This window comes from Pogoniulus pusillus, chromosome 19 (genome assembly GCF_015220805.1).
Source record: "Pogoniulus pusillus isolate bPogPus1 chromosome 19, bPogPus1.pri, whole genome shotgun sequence".
Lineage (NCBI taxonomy): Eukaryota > Metazoa > Chordata > Aves > Piciformes > Lybiidae > Pogoniulus > Pogoniulus pusillus.
In genome coordinates, this window is record NC_087282.1 from 5,790,411 (window position 1) to 5,807,932 (window position 17,522).

General features: G+C 54.9%; 1 protein-coding gene across 1 annotated transcript; it reads left to right on the plus strand.

The window, feature by feature from the left end:
- Positions 1 to 2,691: 2,691 nt before the first annotated feature.
- EDA2R (ectodysplasin A2 receptor) lies at positions 2,692 to 17,516 on the plus strand. Its single transcript, XM_064159026.1, has 9 exons — positions 2,692 to 2,851; positions 8,250 to 8,360; positions 9,007 to 9,185; positions 9,873 to 9,958; positions 10,252 to 10,416; positions 10,939 to 11,085; positions 11,503 to 11,969; positions 12,572 to 12,620; positions 13,041 to 17,516. Exons 2-9 carry the CDS (start codon positions 8,274 to 8,276, stop codon positions 13,334 to 13,336), a joined length of 1,476 nt encoding a protein of 491 aa, XP_064015096.1. The 5' UTR covers positions 2,692 to 2,851; positions 8,250 to 8,273; the 3' UTR covers positions 13,337 to 17,516.
- The last annotated feature ends 6 nt before the right edge of the window (positions 17,517 to 17,522 follow it).

The window sequence follows — 17,522 nt, forward strand, 5'->3', positions numbered from 1 at the left end:
CTTCTCTTCACCAAGACAGAAGCCTGCTTGGACTTGGTGCCCTCTACTGTTGCGGCCGCTCCAGGACGTAAGGCAAACCTGTAAGCCAGATTTTTCTGCTTCAGGACGCTTGGGTTTGCTATCTCCTAACACAGTAACTTTGTTAATTACGCTGCCTAGTTACAACTTCATGGAGAGGACACGACCCTGAGCATGTTACACCTCCAAATACCTCAGGACACCTTTCTGCAGCTGTGGCTAACGTCTCAAAGGTCTCAGGCTGCAGAATACCTCCAGATTTGTTGGGTGCAGAGCACTTTGCCTAACCCAAAGGCCCCTGCAGCTGGAACATCAGAGATCTGGCAAACATCACACAGCCAGTGGTGCAGTTTGGGAAGCTACTAAAGCCCATCTAAGTCTAATGCAAAAGGGCCACCCAGGTTACTGTATGCTTTTGAAGCTGTCCCTGGGGTAGCACCGGTGTGTGGCTGTGAGGTGCTGGTCAGACTGGTGTGACTCACCACAGGAAGAGCATTTCCATCTCTATTGGCAGTGTTTTCTGACTCCCCTGAGGCCACAAAGGGGGAACCAGAGTGAGTGTGGAGCTGCCTACTTCAGTCCTGGCCCCAGTACTGGTGGGCTCAGGCTGAACATTGCAGTGCAGGTTCCCAGCACCTCAGGAGCAATGGGCATCAGTAGGATCACCACAAACCACCACAAATCAGCACGAATCAGCATGAACCACTGTAAGCCACCACAAACCACTGCAAGTCAACACAAACCACTGCAAACCATCTCAAACCACTGCCAGCCACCACAAACCACTGAAAGCCACCACAAACCACTGCAACTCAACACAAACCACTGCCAGCTGCCACAAACCACTGTAAATCACCACAGACCACGGGGGCTCCGGGCAGCTTTGCCCACCACCACCCCATCAGGCAGGCATCGTGGCATGACCAATGCTCTGTTGCAGATCTTTCACCTCGATTCGACCATCTCTTTGCAGGAAATGATCCTACAGATGACTTCCACTGATGTGATTTTCTCAGTTGAACAACTCTTGTAATCAGCCTTCCAAAGCGCCAAAGCCAGTGCCCATGCCCACGTTCTGCCAGCATCAGAGCCCCAGCGCCAGGCAAGCCCTCAGTCCACACTGACTCTTGTACACTGCCATCTGCTTGAAGCAGGAGGGGCAGCAGTGCTCCAGGACGGGCCGGGTTGCATCAGACGCAGACCACATGAGGTGAACTGCCTCACGTGAAAGATGAGATCATCCTCAGCCCTCCGCACAATAGCTCCTGTTGAACTTTTCTCCTGTGGAGATTGCATCACCAACCTGGCTGCAGCACCCAGCCACAATAGAACAGACATGTGGGCTTTTGCTTTTTTTCTGACTGAGAAAAACGAGACAGGGGAGATTTAGAGTAGATATTAGAAAGAAATTGTTCGTTGTGAAGTTGCCCTGAGAGGTTTTTGTGTGCCTCCCTCATGGAAGTGTTTAAGGTCAGGTTGGATGGGGCCTTGAGGAAACTGAATGAGTCTGTGATTCTATGACTCCATGATTCTACAGCGTGGCAGTGTCACAGCTGAAAATGATTCTTCTATTCATCACATATATTCACTTGCACTGATGGAAAGGGGTGGTTGAACAGGGGCTCCTGCAAAGACTGTAGCCCTCAGATGCTAAATGAATTCAAGTGCTCACCTGGGCTCCTGGCTGCCTTCCCTGGCCCTGAGGCATCCCCCTCTGCTGAGCCTACACAGACATGAGTGGTCCAGAAGTTCCCTTTATTCATAGAACTACAGAATCATAGAATCTTTTTGGTTGGAAAAGGCCTTTAAGATTATCAAATCCAACCACCAACCTGACACTGCCAGGTCACCTGAGCACCACAGCTACACAGCTTTGAAACCCCTCCAGGGGTGGGGATTCCACCACTGCCCTGGGCAGTCTGTTCCAGAGCTTGATAACTCTTTCTGAGAAGAAATTGTTCCTCGTGTCCAACCTAAACCTCCCCTGGTGCAACTTGAGGTGATTTCTTCTTGTCCTGTCACTACCTGGAAGAACAGGCAGACCCCCACCTCACTCCAACATCCTTTCACGGAGTTGTAGAGAGCAAATTCTCTCCTGAACTTCCTTTTCTCCAGGCTAAACAAGCCCGGGTCCCTCAGCTGCTCCTCACAAGGCTTGTTTTGCAGACCCTTCACCAGCTTTGTTGCCCTCATATTGGCACGCTCCAGCATCTCAATGTCTCTTGTAGTGAGTAGCCCAAAACTGAACCCAGAATTCGAGGTGAAGCCTCGGCAGTGCAGAGCCCTGCACTTGCTGGCCACACTATTGTTGATCCATGCCAGGTCGCTTCTTGCTCACCCGGGCACACTCTGGCTCATCCGCAGCCTCTGCCAGCCATCATCCCCAGATCCTTTTCTGCCGCACACTTTCCAGCCCCTCTGCCCCTGGACCGTTCCAGGTGTTGGTTCCACCGGGACGCCCCGTCCTTGCGCTGTGCGGACACCGTGTGGCGCTGCGCGGCCCCCGGACAGCGGCTGCCTTCTCCACCCGCTCCCGTTGCCGGCCGCGGCAGTTCGGCGCCGCCGCCGGCCGCCCCCGCACGGGCCGCTGCCGCGCATAGCCCCGCCCAGGCGGCGCCGTCCGCCAATAGCAGGCGGCGGGGCGGGGCTAGGCGGGGTGTGGCGGCGCCAGCTCCTCCGTGCCCGGGACGCGCCGCGCTCCGTTCCACGCGGGTCCCACGGAGCCGTCCCGGTCCCGGCCCTTCCCTGGCCAAATCTGTGCTGCCCGTCCTAGTCCTGCCTGCCCCGGTCCTGCCCGTCCTGTCTCGTACCTTTTCGTCCTACCGGCACACAGGTAAACTCTGGGGTCCGCGCACCTGCCGGTCCGCGCGTGGCGGTCCAGACCCTCCCCGGTACCAGTGTCACTACTGGGCAGTGGCAGTTGCGGAGATCGGGTGAACTGAGTGACTCTGCGGCGTGTCCCGCACCTGGCAGAGCAGCAAAGGCGATACACGTGGGCTGCAGCCGGCTCTTCGAGCACCTCCCAACGCCGGTGCGGGACCGAGCCGGGGGGTGCGGAGGCCGGGGATGCGGTGACCGGGGGGTGCGGAGGCCGAGGATGAGGTGACGGAGGGTTGCTCCGGGCGGGAGAACGGCCGGCGGCGTGATGCGAGACGGTCGCGCCGCTGAGGGGCCGAGAAGCCCCTCGTCGAGACGTGCCCGGGCATATCCCGGCGCGCTGCCCGTCTTCCCGCGGGCGGGCGGCGGGGGGCGCGGCGGGTCCGGGCTGTCTCGACGGTCCCGGCGACCCTGGGAGCTGTCCCCGCGTGAGCCGGGCAGCGGCCAGGCTTCGCGGGTGGCGGGCCTGGGAGGGGGCGACGGGCGAGCCAGGGCTTGCCGGGCCGAGCGGCGCGGCGGGGACGCGTGGGCGGCCCCCACGTGTGGGTTGCTGATGTCTGTGTGAGCCAGCGCTTGGTGGGACGGCCTCGGGGTGTGCCCCGTCGGGAGAGTGTTTTCATCTACGAAAGGGTGCCAAGCGGTTTTAAGGGCACACTTGAGCAGCGCGGTCTGAGCGCTGGCTGCACATTCCTTCACCCACAGCACTCATTACTCCAGGTACGTGAGGATTTTCTCTTCAGTGTAATCCGGGGGAGTTTGTTTATAGTGGAGTTAAGAACTGAAGAAAAAAAAAACCTAGGAACTCTAAGAGACTCGATTGTTAGTGCAAGACAGAGACATCTACTGAAAAGTAGGTGTGGGGCAACAACCAGCTGGAAATCCAAAGTTCTCTGGAGTTTTGGAAGCCTAACTTGAGCCATGTCATAACGCAGAGTGTGGATGCCCGAGGTGGCCAGCCAGGGCTTGACAAAAAACAGCAGTTATGGTCCCAGTCTCTATTTATCAAGCCTCTATGCAGCGAAGACAGGAACAGAGCCCTGTACGTAATCCTGGGACTGAAGTCATCCACATACCTGAGGGATGTCGTGTTCCTCCAGGACCCAGGATTCTCCTTCCTCCAGCCTCGGTTGTGCCGGTGCTCCCCACAGGCACGCAGCATCGGGGCAGCCCTTCCTTTGGGTAGAGACTCGGACTGTGACCGAGTGGGTGCCTGGAAGGACGCCGCAGAGCTGGATGGGGGCAGCAGCACCGGGAGGGATGTGTTCCGTTCCATTTTGGGCGTTTGATGGGGTCTGAGGTGCTTCCCTCTACAGGTAGTAGAGTAGGAAGTGAGTGTTGTAACCAGGGAGCTCTCAGAGTGATAAAGGAGGTGAGACCAGCCCAAAGTGTTGCCTGGGGTGCTCTCACCTAGAGCAAACAGAAGCTCTCAGACAGATTAAAGAATTAGTGGACATTCTTGTCAGTAGAATTGCCAAATACATTGGAAAAGTTGTTGATTTCCTAGCCACGTGGAAAGATTCAGATCCGGCCTTCCCCCCCCCTCCTCCCCAAGAGTTTTTGCTTCTCTGAGCAGTCCTTCATCTACAAAGTGTCCTCCAGGGTGGCAGAATCACTCCCAACATGTTTTTTATTGTAGGGAGGCACAGGGAGATGCTGTCTGGACAAAATGAGTACAGGCTGATGAGCAGGAGCAGAGGAATGACTGAGCTGGAGGCTGGAGCTGGACACTGCCAAACCCAACACATGCAGTAATATTTTCCAGATAACATTTCATTTTTCCCCCCTCCTTTCCACTTGCAGTTCTTATTTAGGATTTCAGCTCCCTAGATTTATGTTCCAATGTATACAAATGTCCCATCTGAGACATAGTTTCTGTCTGGCTGTGCTAGTCTGTCCTCAGCAGGGTAGAAACCTCCCCTGTGATGTCCTCCTGGTTCACCTGGTGATGGGGATTAGCTGCTACTGGTGTGGTGGGGTGCCTGTTCCCAGTACCTTCTGCCTGACCTCACTACCCCCTGCCTGTCTCTGCCCTGCCTGCCCCTGGTACTTCCTGGGCCACAGTCGGACAGGGAGAACCAGAACTGCTAACACTTTCACTGCTGCCTTTTTTGTGTGTGTGCCTTTTCACTTCACTGGTTTCCTCACCCTCTTTTTCCTACTGAAATCCATCACATTAGCTGGACACAACAGTTTAGATTCCCATATAGTCTGATTCTTTGGAAAGTCACCTTTTCAGTGGAAAAAGAAACCAGGAGAGCCCTTGGACTGCTGGGGAGGTGGATGAAATTGCAGCTTTGCTGAAACACTTTTCACCTCACGCAGCAAAACCTCATCCAGCAACTCAATGTTTTGCTGTTGTGAGTCTCAAACTGTGCCAGGGCAGGTTTAGGCTGGATGTTAGGAAGAAGTTCTTCACAGAAAGAGTGATTGGAATGGGCTGCACAGGGAGGCGGTGGAGTCACCATTCCTGGAGGTGTTTAAGAGGAGGCTGGATGAGGCACTTAGTGCCATGGGTTCGTTAATTAGAAGGGTTAGGTGATAGGTTGGACTGGATGATCTGAGGTCTTTTCCAACCTGGTTAATTCTGTGATTCTGGTGCAGGGTGCAGCATGCTCTGCTCACCTTGCTTGGGCAAGTGGTCTCTCTTGGACAATAAAAGAGTCCTTCAACAAGTTGTGGTGGTTTTGTGCTAGGTTCCATGCAGCTTGATGCAAAGGCAGCACCTCTTGCTTCCCTCTAACCTGTACGTTGTATGAGGCCCCAGGTTGCATGAGACCTTGAACAACCTGGTCTAGTGGAAGGTGTCCCTGCCCATGGCAGGGGGGCTGGAACTGGATGATCTTTATGGTCCCTTCCCATCCAAACAATCCTATGATTTTATGATTCCATGTTTATGTTCCTCTTTGGCTAATAAATCCTCTGGCAGCCACTTGGGGATCCCATGCAGGCTTCAGAGAGGTGGGAGGGAGGATTTGGGTTTGTTTTTCACTTTGAGCTAACGAGGACCAGTTGTTTTAGTCACTTAGCAGACTGTCAGGAACTGCCACCCTCCTAGGGCAATGCGGTGTGGTTTGGGTGTTTGCTCCACTCACAGACTGAGTGTCTTGGCTCTGGTATTGTTAAAATAAGAAGCACAGAAATCCTACAGCTTGGAGTTTCACACCAGATGCTCAACAAGGCATCTGTTCCACGTACCAACATATTGTGGCAGGGCTGCTCTGTGCTGGATGGTTCTGTTGGCACAGTTGCAGTGATTCCATGCCATCCTGGAGCAATGGTGTCACACTGGTGGATGTCCCCACAGGAGGACTTGCACTGGCATGGGGTTGCTTCTGCCTATGCTACTGTTTGTGTTTGGGAAATAGGTTTGAGCTGTGCCTCTCCTAGGGTGGTGGACTCTTATCTGAGCTGTGAGGCCTCCTGGAGTGCAGAAAGGTGTAAAGACAGAAGAGAAAGTGGTTGTAGTGTGTTCATAAGACAGCTTCACCACAAAGACTGCTTGCTTAGTTTTGAACGAGGAGACCTTGTCACTCTGCAGCTCCTTGAAAGGAGGTTGGATTGAGGTGGGGGTTGGTCTCTTCTCCCAAGGGTCAAGTGATAACACAAAAGGAAATGGCCTCAAGTTGCACCAGTAGAGGCTTAGGTTGGATGTGGGAAACAATTTCTTCCCCAGAGGGTTGTCATGGCCTGGAACAGGCTGCCCAGGGCAGTGAAAGAGTCCCCATACCTGGAGGGGTTTCAAAGGCATGTAGATGTGGTGCTGAGTGTTGACCTGGCAGTGCTGGGTTAATGGTTGGGCTTGATGATCTTAAAGGTCTTTTCCAACCTAATTGGTTCTATGATAGTAGATAATTCATTTTTCTGTTACAAGGACACTTTGGAGAGTAGGTGAAAATCATTTCTCTTCAGACTCCAGTTTCTTGGCTGTTTTTCTATTACCTGCAACTCTATTTCATATGAATTGTGAAAGTCTAAATCAAGCTCTGGACTGGAGCACTGGCAGCACTGAAACCCCTGCACTGTGCAGAGGTAGAGGTGAGCCAGGTGTGGGCTCACAGCTCACTGTGAGGTTGGGCTATTAAGTATGCCAGCCCTCCAGAGTGGTTATGTCACCCATTTAGGGGCCATTTCCCCCTCTTTTTCTTTCTCCTCCTGCCTTCAGCTGGTAGCCTAACCCTGACACTAAACCCCGTGCTCCTCCTGGGGCACTGGCACCGAGCCCCTTCTTTGGCACCTCCTGAGATGGTGACAAATCTCCTTTATTTATTCGATAGTGTCAGTAACCTTTCCACTATTTATAGGCAGTGATCAAGCCCCTCCCGAGATGTTTGCAAGATAAATTTAGCTCCCTCAGCTCCCCATCGCCCGTCCTTGCTGCCTTTCCTTGTGACGGGCAGCCAGCCCCGGCCATGTGCGGGAGCTGCGGCAGGGGGTGACTCACGTTCTATGCTCGTCCAGGGCAGACTTCATCCCCAATGAATCTCGCTTGCTTTGAGCCTGGAGAGCCTGTCCAAGTGTCTGCTTCCAAATGGCAACCAGCTAGGGAGTGGTGGGAGATTAAGCACAGAAGAGCGCAGAAAAAGCCTCTGGAGGAATGCTGCTGTGGGACCTTGTGCTCAGTGCCCAGGAACGATGTGGATGGGAGGGAAGGAGGCTGTGGCATGAGAGTCTGAGAGGACCTTGGGGGTCCTGTGGTCTGCTGCTAGAGCCTCGCAGGGGACCAAGCCTTCCCTCCTCAGGAGGCTGTGGAGCAGGGTGGCTCTGGCTGAAGTGCCAGGCTTTCCCAGGTGCTTCAGGCCATTCAGGGTGGTGGTCCTCAAAGGGGCATTTTCAGGTGTTCCCTGTTTCTGGTGGGTGCTAGAACTTTGGTTCCCAAGCCTAGCTGCAGGCTGTTTCTTTCCTGATTTGCTGCACAAGTTTGCAGGGAAAGCACAATGAAATTGATCTAGTGGGAGTGGATTTTATTTCCTTTCTGTCTTCACACAGAGGACCCACCTGGAACACGCAGAAATGGGGAGAAATAAAGGTAGCCCCAAAGCTCTAAATAAATCTGCAGTTTTGTAGCTTCAGTCTGAGTTGCTTTGTCTTGGTGAGACCCCAGTCCCACGTTCCTCTGTGAACTGCCTGCACTGGAAGATGCAGACTGGCTCCACTGAGGCTGGGGTGGTTCTGCTGTTAACTTTGGCTGAGCCATCAATTCGCCTCGGGAAGGCTCTGAATGGTGCTTCTGCAGGAGGTGGAGTTTTGAGATTCCTCCAGAGCGGAAACTTCTGCCCAGAGAAGGGCATGCTGCTCATTTTAAAAGTCTTGGAGCTGGCTGTGACCTCTCTGCCTTCTCTCCTTCTGCTCTGCAGGCTCCCTGCCCCTTTCCAGCCCTGATGGACTGCCAGGAGAGCGAGTACCTGGATGAACACGGCAAATGCACCCCCTGCAGAAACTGCATGCCCGGGCAGGAGCTTTCCAAGGTAATTCTGCTGCTCTGGAAGGACCGGGAATCATCCAGCGCTGAGGCTTTTACGGTGCTAGGTGAATCCTCTGGCACATTTCTTTTGGAAGGGCAATCTTGGGTCCTAGCATGTTGGGAAGACCTGGGCCTGAGTGGGAAGGGACAGTGAACAATTTTACTCACCCTGGACAGGAGGGCAAAGTGATGAAAGCAGGAGATAGGAAGGAAATTTGGGTTGTTGTTCAAGTTGCTCTTTCCTTTTTGCTGGTGAAAATCTAAATTCCTCCCCAAGTGGAGCTGTGATGCCTGGCCTGGCTGCATGTGGAGTGTGCATGAGCAGGACACAGGTGTTGCAGGGGCAATCTGGACCCAACCTAGGTGATGGGAGTTGTGTCCATCAGGGTCTGTCTCCCCAGCAGTGCACTGCTCCTGTATCTTTCCTCCTCCCTCATGGCTGGTGGAGACACACAGGGAAGCAGTTTGTTCCCCAGGCATGGGCCAGCTAGAGCTGCTCTGGTGACATTTGCTCTTGAGTTCTGAGGACCTTTTGCTCATCCAAAGAAGGCCACTTTGCTCCTAAAGAAGGGACACTGTTCACCTTGGGACCCCTTTGGGACCTGAAGCATCTCCTCGCTGCAGCCATGCCCGTACCTGGTGTCTTGCAGGACTGTGGTGATGGCAGCGGGGGGGACGCACAGTGTGTCGCCTGCCCTCCCAGGAAGTTTAAGGACAGCTGGGGCCACCATGGCTGCAAGCCCTGCCTCTCCTGCACCCTCATCAACCGCATCCAGAAGTCCAACTGCACGGCGACAACCAACGCCATCTGTGGGGAGTGCCTGCCGGGGTGAGTGGGGCTGTGGTGCTCACACCTGGGACTGTGCAAGGGGTTGGACAGAAGGGGCTTTAGCTGAGGTCACCCAGAACACAGGATCTAAGAGGGCCCTGGTTGCCTCTTTGAGAACACTGCTGATTACAGGTTAATCAGCCACATCTGATGGCCCCTATTGTAGCCCCGAAGAGGGGAACCCATGAACAAGCAGTGGAAGAAAACTTCTTCCAAGTCCTGTGGACACGTTGCTGTCCACAAGCCCTGCAAAACAAGTGGCTGTACTGTAGACCACTGCAGTTGGTGGTGCCCTAAAGAGGAGGACAGACCATGCCTCAAGTGATGGGCTTAAGGAGTTGGTGCATGCACCCAGCCAGCCACATGCCCAAGCGCTTCAGACCATGTGTTGGCAAGCAGTGAGACTCAGGACAGGGGAGCAAATCAGGACACTGGTTTATGAGCCTCTCTCCAGACACAGTTGTAGGCTGGAGTGTTTCTGTGCCTTCGTGGAACTATTTACCACCATCAGAACTGGTGTGGGGTAGGGAAAGGCTGTTCCAGAGATGTTACTTCTTGGCAAAAATGGCTGGGCATGAAAAAATAGCTGCAGGTAGAGCTAACACTGAAGAGAGCTACTGCCTTGGAGTGTCCTAGCCTGCTTGCTGTGAGGCCAGGCACTGCTGAGACCCTCTGCTCTGTCGGCAGGTTTTACCGCAAGGCACGGATCAGTGGGCAGCTGGACTGGGAGTGCATCCCCTGCACCAAGCAGACACCCTCCTCTGAGCCACAGTGTAAGTGTCCTCATGCCATCGTCCCAGGGAGAGTGCTCTGGGTGGAACTGGTAGGGTGGGCGTGGAGGAGCAGGTTCATGAAGTGTGTGAGGCTGTCGTGACTGTCTCGAGGCACACCCTTGGATGTGCACCATCTCCTCACTGCCCCTACTTGCTGCGCAGCCTCCTCCACTGCCCACCACACAACCTGCTGGAGGGGGCATGCTCATGGCCTGTGAAAAGGGACAGGCAGTGAGGAGGTGACCCAAGCCTTGGGGTTGGGCTGCAACACTCTGTGTCTGGTCTGTTTGCAGGTCGGTCCAGGACAACCCTGGTGAAGGTAGCTGTCCCCACTGTACCACCACAGGACACAGCCCTTCTCGCACTGACCAGCAGTGCCCTGGTCATCATCGTGCTGGTGCTTCTGGCGCTCTCCATCATCTACTGCAAGCGGTTTTGGAAGAGCCAGTGCCAGCGAGGTGAGTCAGTGCCTATGGTGCTGCTCCTCCTCCCATAGCTCTTCACACATGCCCCTGGTTCCCTCCTCACTGTGTAGAGCATCATCCCCAGCATTGCTGCTCTTACTCTTACAGTCACCCAAGCGTTTCTCAGCTCACACAGAACAAACACTTCACCCTGCTCTTGACACCTGCAGGACTTCTCCTGTGCTTTGCCTGCTTAAAGGCACAGAGGAGCCTCCCTCCTCCTTGGTACCATAGTCAGAAGGAAGAGAATGTTTTTCTTGCCTTTGGAACTGGTCGTTCCCCCCTCCTGGGTTTCCTTGGGGGTGGACTAAGATATAAGCAGCTCTGCAGGGCAGGACTGGGGAGGGAAGAGGGCAGTAGGCTTGGTGGCCGGGGTCAGAGCACACTGGCATTCAGCAGCATGCCAGAGAGCTGCTGGCTCCCGGCTCCTCGCCAGTAGACATGCCACATGGCTGAGGACACACTGGGGAAGCAAGCCAAGCCTTTGCTCAGACTGGTTTTCCTCTATCCTCCAAGTCTTCCTGAGGACTCAGAACTTCTCGGGCCAGCGAGCAATGTTCCCAACCGCAGCGACGCCCGGCAGATTCCTGTGCGAGGAGCAGATGACTGGTCCCTGCTGCCTGGGCATGAAGAACTTGAGCCCCTGCTACAGGCAAGCAGAAGGTACCTGCTCCTACCACCACCTTTTTCAGTAGGGGAAAAGGAGGGTGGTGCTGGGCTCCAGTTCACATGAGCCTCAGACTCTGCTGATGTCCTTGGCCAGGGAAGATGGAGCTGGACAGTGTCTGAGCCCCTGTCCCCTTGCAGACCTTATACCAGCAATGCTTGCATGCAGCCCCTGCATCTCCTGATTCCCTCCAGTCTGCTTCTGCTCTGCGTGACTGGCAGAGGGATTGACCTCACTCAGAACTAGGCAGGAAAACACAGAAGTGGCTTTGCAGGGGTCTGGTCTCTGTCACCGTGGTCCCATCTGCGCCCACAAGCTCTGGGCTGGCAGGTTTAATGGTGAGGGTGGCAGATCCCTGGAAGGGTCCAAGGCAGACTCTTGACTCACTAAGTCCTGCTGGTTTTTTGTTGTAGGTCCCGTGGAAGCAGTGCAGTTCATCTCAGATGGGGAAGCTGTGGGTCTCCAGCTGCCTCCTCTCCAGCCAGAGATGGACTTACCACCAGCCGCTGTGGTTGGTGCTGCCTCCAAAGCCCAGCTGGGCAGGAGCCTGCTGGAAAGCCAGCCCCTTATCCGGGCTGGGGTCCTGCCACACTCCGACCCTCGGCAGGGCACAGCAGAGGCCATGGCCCCGCTGTCTTCCTGTGCCTCCGAGATGCAGCACAAGTGGCCGCATGCCCCAGTAGAGTGCACCGAGCTGGACCTCCAGAAGTTCTCCAGCCAGGCAGAGTTTGTGGGCGGCGAGCGGCCAGAGGACACGGCAAGTCGGGCGGCACAGAGGATCCCAGGGGGAGCAGCAGAAAGTGGTGGCACAGGGCGGGAGGGAGCCCAGCACCCACCCTCTGCCTTCCCAAATTACACTGCCGAAAGTGGGGAGCAGCCAGTAAGTTCCTCCAACCTCACTGTTCCTCCAAACCATCACCATGCACCAGGCACAGGGGCCTGGGCTTGCCATTGGGTTAGGGACATAGACTGAGGTTCATTAGTATTTGGGACTGATGGCAATTACCAAAACCAATTTGCCAGATGTTTGGTGATATGTTGCTCAACAGGCCATCAACCACAGAGATGTGACCTTCTGGGGCACTCTCAAACACCCAAAAGACGAGAGTCAATGTACTGAATGTCTAAGTGCATCTTTAAGTGATGTGCTCTCGAGTGGGCTTTTGTCCTCTTGATCTCCATAAAGCTCATTTGGTAGTTGGGGGAGCAGCTGATTCCTCCTCACCCATTTGGTAAGCTTGAAATGTACCTAGTGACAAATATCATTGAGAGTCAGAAAATGTCTGGAAGCTTAGCTCCAGGTGTTTATAGGAGCAGTTTGCTGGGAGGCCACAGAGCATCCCAAGGAGGTGGTTGGCTCAGTGGGATGGTAGTGCTGGAAGAAGTGTCATTCCTCTCAGCCTCTGTGATGGCCCTGGGAGCAGTGACAGGCATTGCTGTTCTCACCAGGCTGCCACCAACCCTGGATCTTTGTCTTGCCAGGTGGATGATGCCCAGAGCCTCTTGACTCAGATCAGCAGCACAGCCAAGGGTAGGTATCTTCCTGGCCTCATCTTTGTTCTCCAAGTACTGGGGTTCCACTTGGGTGGCAGAGAGAGGTAGATTCTCAGAAGGGAGCTCCTCCAGAAGTCCTCCACAGCTACATGGAGGTGCCAGTCATCAGCTTACCTGATTTTCACAGCCTTTGGTGCTAGCTCACAGGGTGGATTTTCTGAGCTTATGCCTTTAACAGTCTGTAGGTGGCTGGTGGATGGACACCCAGTTGTCCCTAGTTACCAGCCTCCCCAGGGCTGAACCAGCATCACCTTGCTGAGCTCTGAAAGTGACGTTGGAGGAGACAACCTCTCCTGGCAGGATGACACAGCAGGGACAGGGTCTGGCTTCCCTGTTTATCCTTCTCCTAGCCAGATTGGCTGGTTTCTAACCCCACTTTGCTGTGTTGCTGCCCCAGGCCTGCCAGTAGCAGAGCTGCCCCATTCCTTGGTGCAGTCACTTGCCGCCTTGTTGGACCCTTCCTTGAACGGTGCGAAGAACTTCAGCCACGTGGCGCTGGAGCTGGGGGTTGCACCCCAGCTGCTGGGACGGATGTCTGGCTTCGAGCAGCTCGTGGCTCACCTCACCTACTCAGGAGACACCATCACCATCCCGCTGCTAGCCCAGGCTCTGCAGCGGCTCCAGCGCTTCGACGCCTTGCTCCTGCTCTGCGACCACTTTGCCCTCAGCCAGGCCCAGGGCCGCCAGCGCTAGAGAGGACAGGAAAGGGACAGAGGAAGCTCCAGGCACTCTGTGTGCTGGTCCAGAAGAGCATCCGGAAGCCCTGTGGTCACAAAATCCCTGCTGTGCACTTGAGGAGTCTGTGGAGCTGGTCTTCGCATCACGGAACAGCAGGATGCAACGGGGAGCATCCCCCCTCCTTAGGGGAGCATTCTTCTTCGGGGCCGTGCCAAGAGGCCACAGCTGTGCCACCTCCAAGCCTTCATGCCTGGGCATTTGCTCGATCCCCTCTGGCAGCCAGTTTTCTACGGCTGTGTCAACGCCCCTCTCTGGCAGCAGAACATCATTGGTCACTGTGCTGCTTATCCTACAGTGCTCTGGCTCTGCTGGACCCCACTGCTGGGACCCCATGGGGTCCCTAAGCCATGGGGCTTGGTCTATGTGGGCAGCCACCCTCTGATGGGCCCAGGCATCACCTCCCTTCCATTCCAGCTGTCCCATCCTTCCTCTGGCCTGTGCTCTGCTTGCCTGGGTGCCATCTGTCACTTTCCCAGTTTACTCTTTGCTCACTCCTCCCTCTATGCCAGAGATGGTCCTCAGTAGAGGACCTGGCTGTGGCTGCTGCATTGGGCTCCAATTTTCGGTCTGCCTGTGCCACCCTGGTGCTGTCCCCTTTGTGCCCCTTTGTGACGTGGTGCAGGAATCTCAGACTGCTCCCTGGGATGGGTTGACATGTGTCCTTGTCACAGCACAGTGGCTGCCAGCCTGGGGAGGTGCTGGCTCACTCCCCGGGCTCCTGCTGTGGCTCTGGACACATGGACATTTCCGACCACCATCTCCAAGCACTGAGGCTTTGCAAAACACCCTGCGGTGGGTGACAGCGGGGTTGGGCAGAAGCTGGACAGATTAACCACCGTGGCCTGGGGAGCTGCCAGCACCATGCTAGCACTGGGTGGCAGCTAGAGGCTGTGTCACAGGCGGTGGGGACGTCCCGCTGCTGGCCACGGCAGAGGCAGCTCGGTTTAAAAAAGGCTTTTTCTGGCCTGCTGCCTTTTTTTTTTCCTTTTCCTGCCTAAAAACTGCCTGATTTCTCATTGCTGGGAGTAGCTGCCGGGGAGGGCAGCACCCTCCTGCTTTCATTCCTTCCTGGAGGATTTGTCGGAGCTTGCAGCTGTCCCGCCTGTGCCGGGCGCCCTGACTTGGGGTGTCGTGCCCCGGGGCTGTTCCCCTGTGTCTGCCCCAGCCCCCCTGGGCACCAGGCGGGGTTTTGCTGGGGGCCGAACAGCCGGAGCCGGGGGACCGGCGGGAGCTGGGGCGCAGGCTGGCGGTGCTGGCAGGGCGCGGCGCGGCGGGGGCGGCCCGGCATGCGGGGAGCTGCCCCGGCACAGCAGCCAGCTGGAGCGGGGCCAGCCCGGCGTGCGGCAGGCAGCCCTGGATGCCGATCCCGCTGAGGTCATCGCGGGCAGAGAGCAGCGGGGCTGGAGCCGGTGGTTAAGCGCCAGGCACCTTTTGGGTGGCATCCTCTAAGTGTCACCCCGGGTCGCCCCGAGACCCCCCTTGTGGCATTAATGTGGCCGAGCTTGGCAGCTCTCGCCCTGGTTGGTAGCCGCTTTGTTCCGCAGCGCTGTGGCTGAGCCGGGGGACTGCATTCTGCTTCCTCCCTGTCACCGTCGCCAGGGTTCTCAGCTATGCTGGCTGCCAGCAAGTGGCACTGTTACCCTGCCACCTGCCAGCAGACCGGCCGGGCATTGCCAGCCGAGCTGACAAGTTTTGCCTTTTATCTGCCCAGAATACTCAGAAAAAGTGACAACCTTCTGGGAAGGCTCCCTCTCCTCTGATCTGCCCCGGCACACGGGTATTAATAGCTGCTGCCTTTCCCTTTTCCCCATCAAACGCTGTTAAGGCTTGAACGTGCTCAGGATGTGGTTAGATAAGGGGAGGCATGGGCAGTCTCAGCTGGATCTGGCACTTTCTCTCTCCCCTGCTGTTCGTTCCTTCCCAAACCAAGGTCGTTTTATTGCTGTCTTGCTCTGTAAGTCCCAGCGGCGTTAGACCCTGTGCCCGTTTTAGGCTGGGGTTAGGCAGGCTCCCGTTACGTGCCTGGTCTGTTAGAGAGCAGGCAGCAGCATTGCTGCAGCAAACACAGCCCCGGGGTGAAGGTTTATGTTTGAGGTTTGTCTGTGGCAGGAGAGAGCTCTTGGATTAGTCACGTACCACAACAAATATCTAATCCCTCTGTGGACACACTTAGTCACTTCCAGCAGGAATCGGGGTAAATTCACTGCAGCGGCTGACTAAGAGCTGGGCTCACCAGCACTACCCTTTGAGGCTGGATCCGGTCTGGGTGGCTTGTCCTGTGTGTCACCAGTGGGTGGTCCTCAAGGTGCTCCAAGCCTCCATGATCAGGCAGGACCCTCGGGAGCAAGGGGTGGGCAGGACCAGCTGCTCAATTAAAAACAGTGAATAATGCGAGGGCTTAGTCACAGGCTTGTGCTGCAGGTCCTCCTCTCTGTCCCTCCCTCTCTGCACAGCTGAGCAGTTCTGCTGCAGTGCCCACGGGTGAGCTCTGGCCCCACTGGATGGATTGGGTTTTTAATATCTTTCTTTGTTTCTGCCTTCTTTAAAGGAATCAGCCCCATTCCTGTCATAGTCTTTTAAACTGAACTGTTATTTTTCAGCTGTTTGAGCAATATTATTCACAGTCAATCTTAATCTCCGCCTCAAGGCTGAGGAGGTGGCACCTCAGGTGCATTTGTGCCATGCCATAGCTCCTGCCCTGCCAGGTGTTGCCCCTCAAGCCCCATCGGTGCGCTGAGCACTGGGCTGGCAAGAGCTGGCACATGAATGGTTTTAAGTCTGTTTTAACTGTTCTCAGCCCCACGCAGAGCCTCATGCCAGGTCTGAGTGTCGGTCACTGTGGCTGGAGTGTGGCAGGACAGGGTGTTTCAGTAGTGGAACTCCCTCCAGCACCCACCCAAGGGCTGCTTCCCTTCACACTAATGTCTGTGGCAAGCGCTTTCCAGCTGCAGTGACAACAACAGCCATGCTCACACGAGCCAATATTTCAAGAGGTGGCCTTTAATCCTCCTTTAACCCCCCCCCCTTTCTTGGGACCCCTTCAATCAACTGCCTCAAACCCAGCTGCAGCCCTCAGGAGATGAAGAACCACAAGAGCCTGGAATATGGGGCAGAATGCTGCAATTGGACACTGGAAACAGCAGCAGTCCCTGGGTGGTGAATTTCTCTGACTGGGAACCAATGGACTTGATACTTGAGTTTTGTTTATTAATAGTATTTTCAGCAGCACACATGGAATGTAAGGGAAAGAAATTCCCATAGTGCTGGACCTGACGTTGCAGCATCAGGAAGCTGCTTCATGCCAAGCTGGCATGGCTCAGAAAGAGCTGAAAAGGGTCAAAATAGCTTAGCAGCTGTGCAAACCTTAGCTGGGGGCTGAACAATGGAAACACTCTGGTGGGGTGGGATTATCTTTTTTACAAGCAATTGTTCTTGACACCACTCTTGTCTGGAAGTTTGATTTGCAGAGGAATTCGTGTGATAAGTTTTACATCCAGCCCAGTTCTGGAAAGCTCTTAAGTGTAGACTTAAAATAGGCACAGACTGAAATGCTATTAAAGTGTCCATTGCAACCAGCAGTTAGCACATCCTGGGGTGCTTTTCTTGACCAGGGGTGCTTACAAGAGTTGTTACCTTTGATAGGCTCTTGCAGGAGCAGCAATGCTGAAGAAAACTCTTCCAGTCATCTGGGCACACTTCTCAGAACAGTCTGCCAGTGTTTGGCATCGATGCCCAACACCTTTTTTGGGTTACCAAATAAAGCAGGCTCTGGTGCTTTGTAATGATAATAATAGATACATTTCTGTAGCCATGGTTTACCCAGGGGAGCACATGGTGGTGTTGTTTGTTTTGTTTTGTTTTATGGTAGATATTATTTTTCTTTAAGGTTCCAAATAGGTTATTTATATATTGTTTTTTGGTAAATTTTGTGTCGTTGTATTTCTGGAGCAGAGTTGTTCCTGTTGGGTTTTGGGTTGTTGTCTGTACTCACATAAAGCAGTAGCTGGAGCTCCTGCCTGTGTTGTTAAGCAAGGGGGAGGGGTGGGGGTGTGTGTGTGTGCATGCCCCACATTGCCCCCAGGCATGGTGCTCTCAGGTGCTGTGTGTTTGTAGTTTAATAAATCTCAGAGACAGAGGTGCT

Excerpts from the sequence above, each read along its gene's own strand:
- EDA2R (XM_064159026.1), top strand. The coding sequence starts at position 8,274 with ATGGACTGCCAGGAGAGCGAGTACCTGGATGAACACGGCAAATGCACC. Across the intron at positions 8,361-9,006 it reads CCGGGCAGGAGCTTTCCAAG|GACTGTGGTGATGGCAGCGG; the intron begins GTAATTCTGCTG and ends GGTGTCTTGCAG. Across the intron at positions 11,970-12,571 it reads CCGAAAGTGGGGAGCAGCCA|GTGGATGATGCCCAGAGCCT; the intron begins GTAAGTTCCTCC and ends TTGTCTTGCCAG.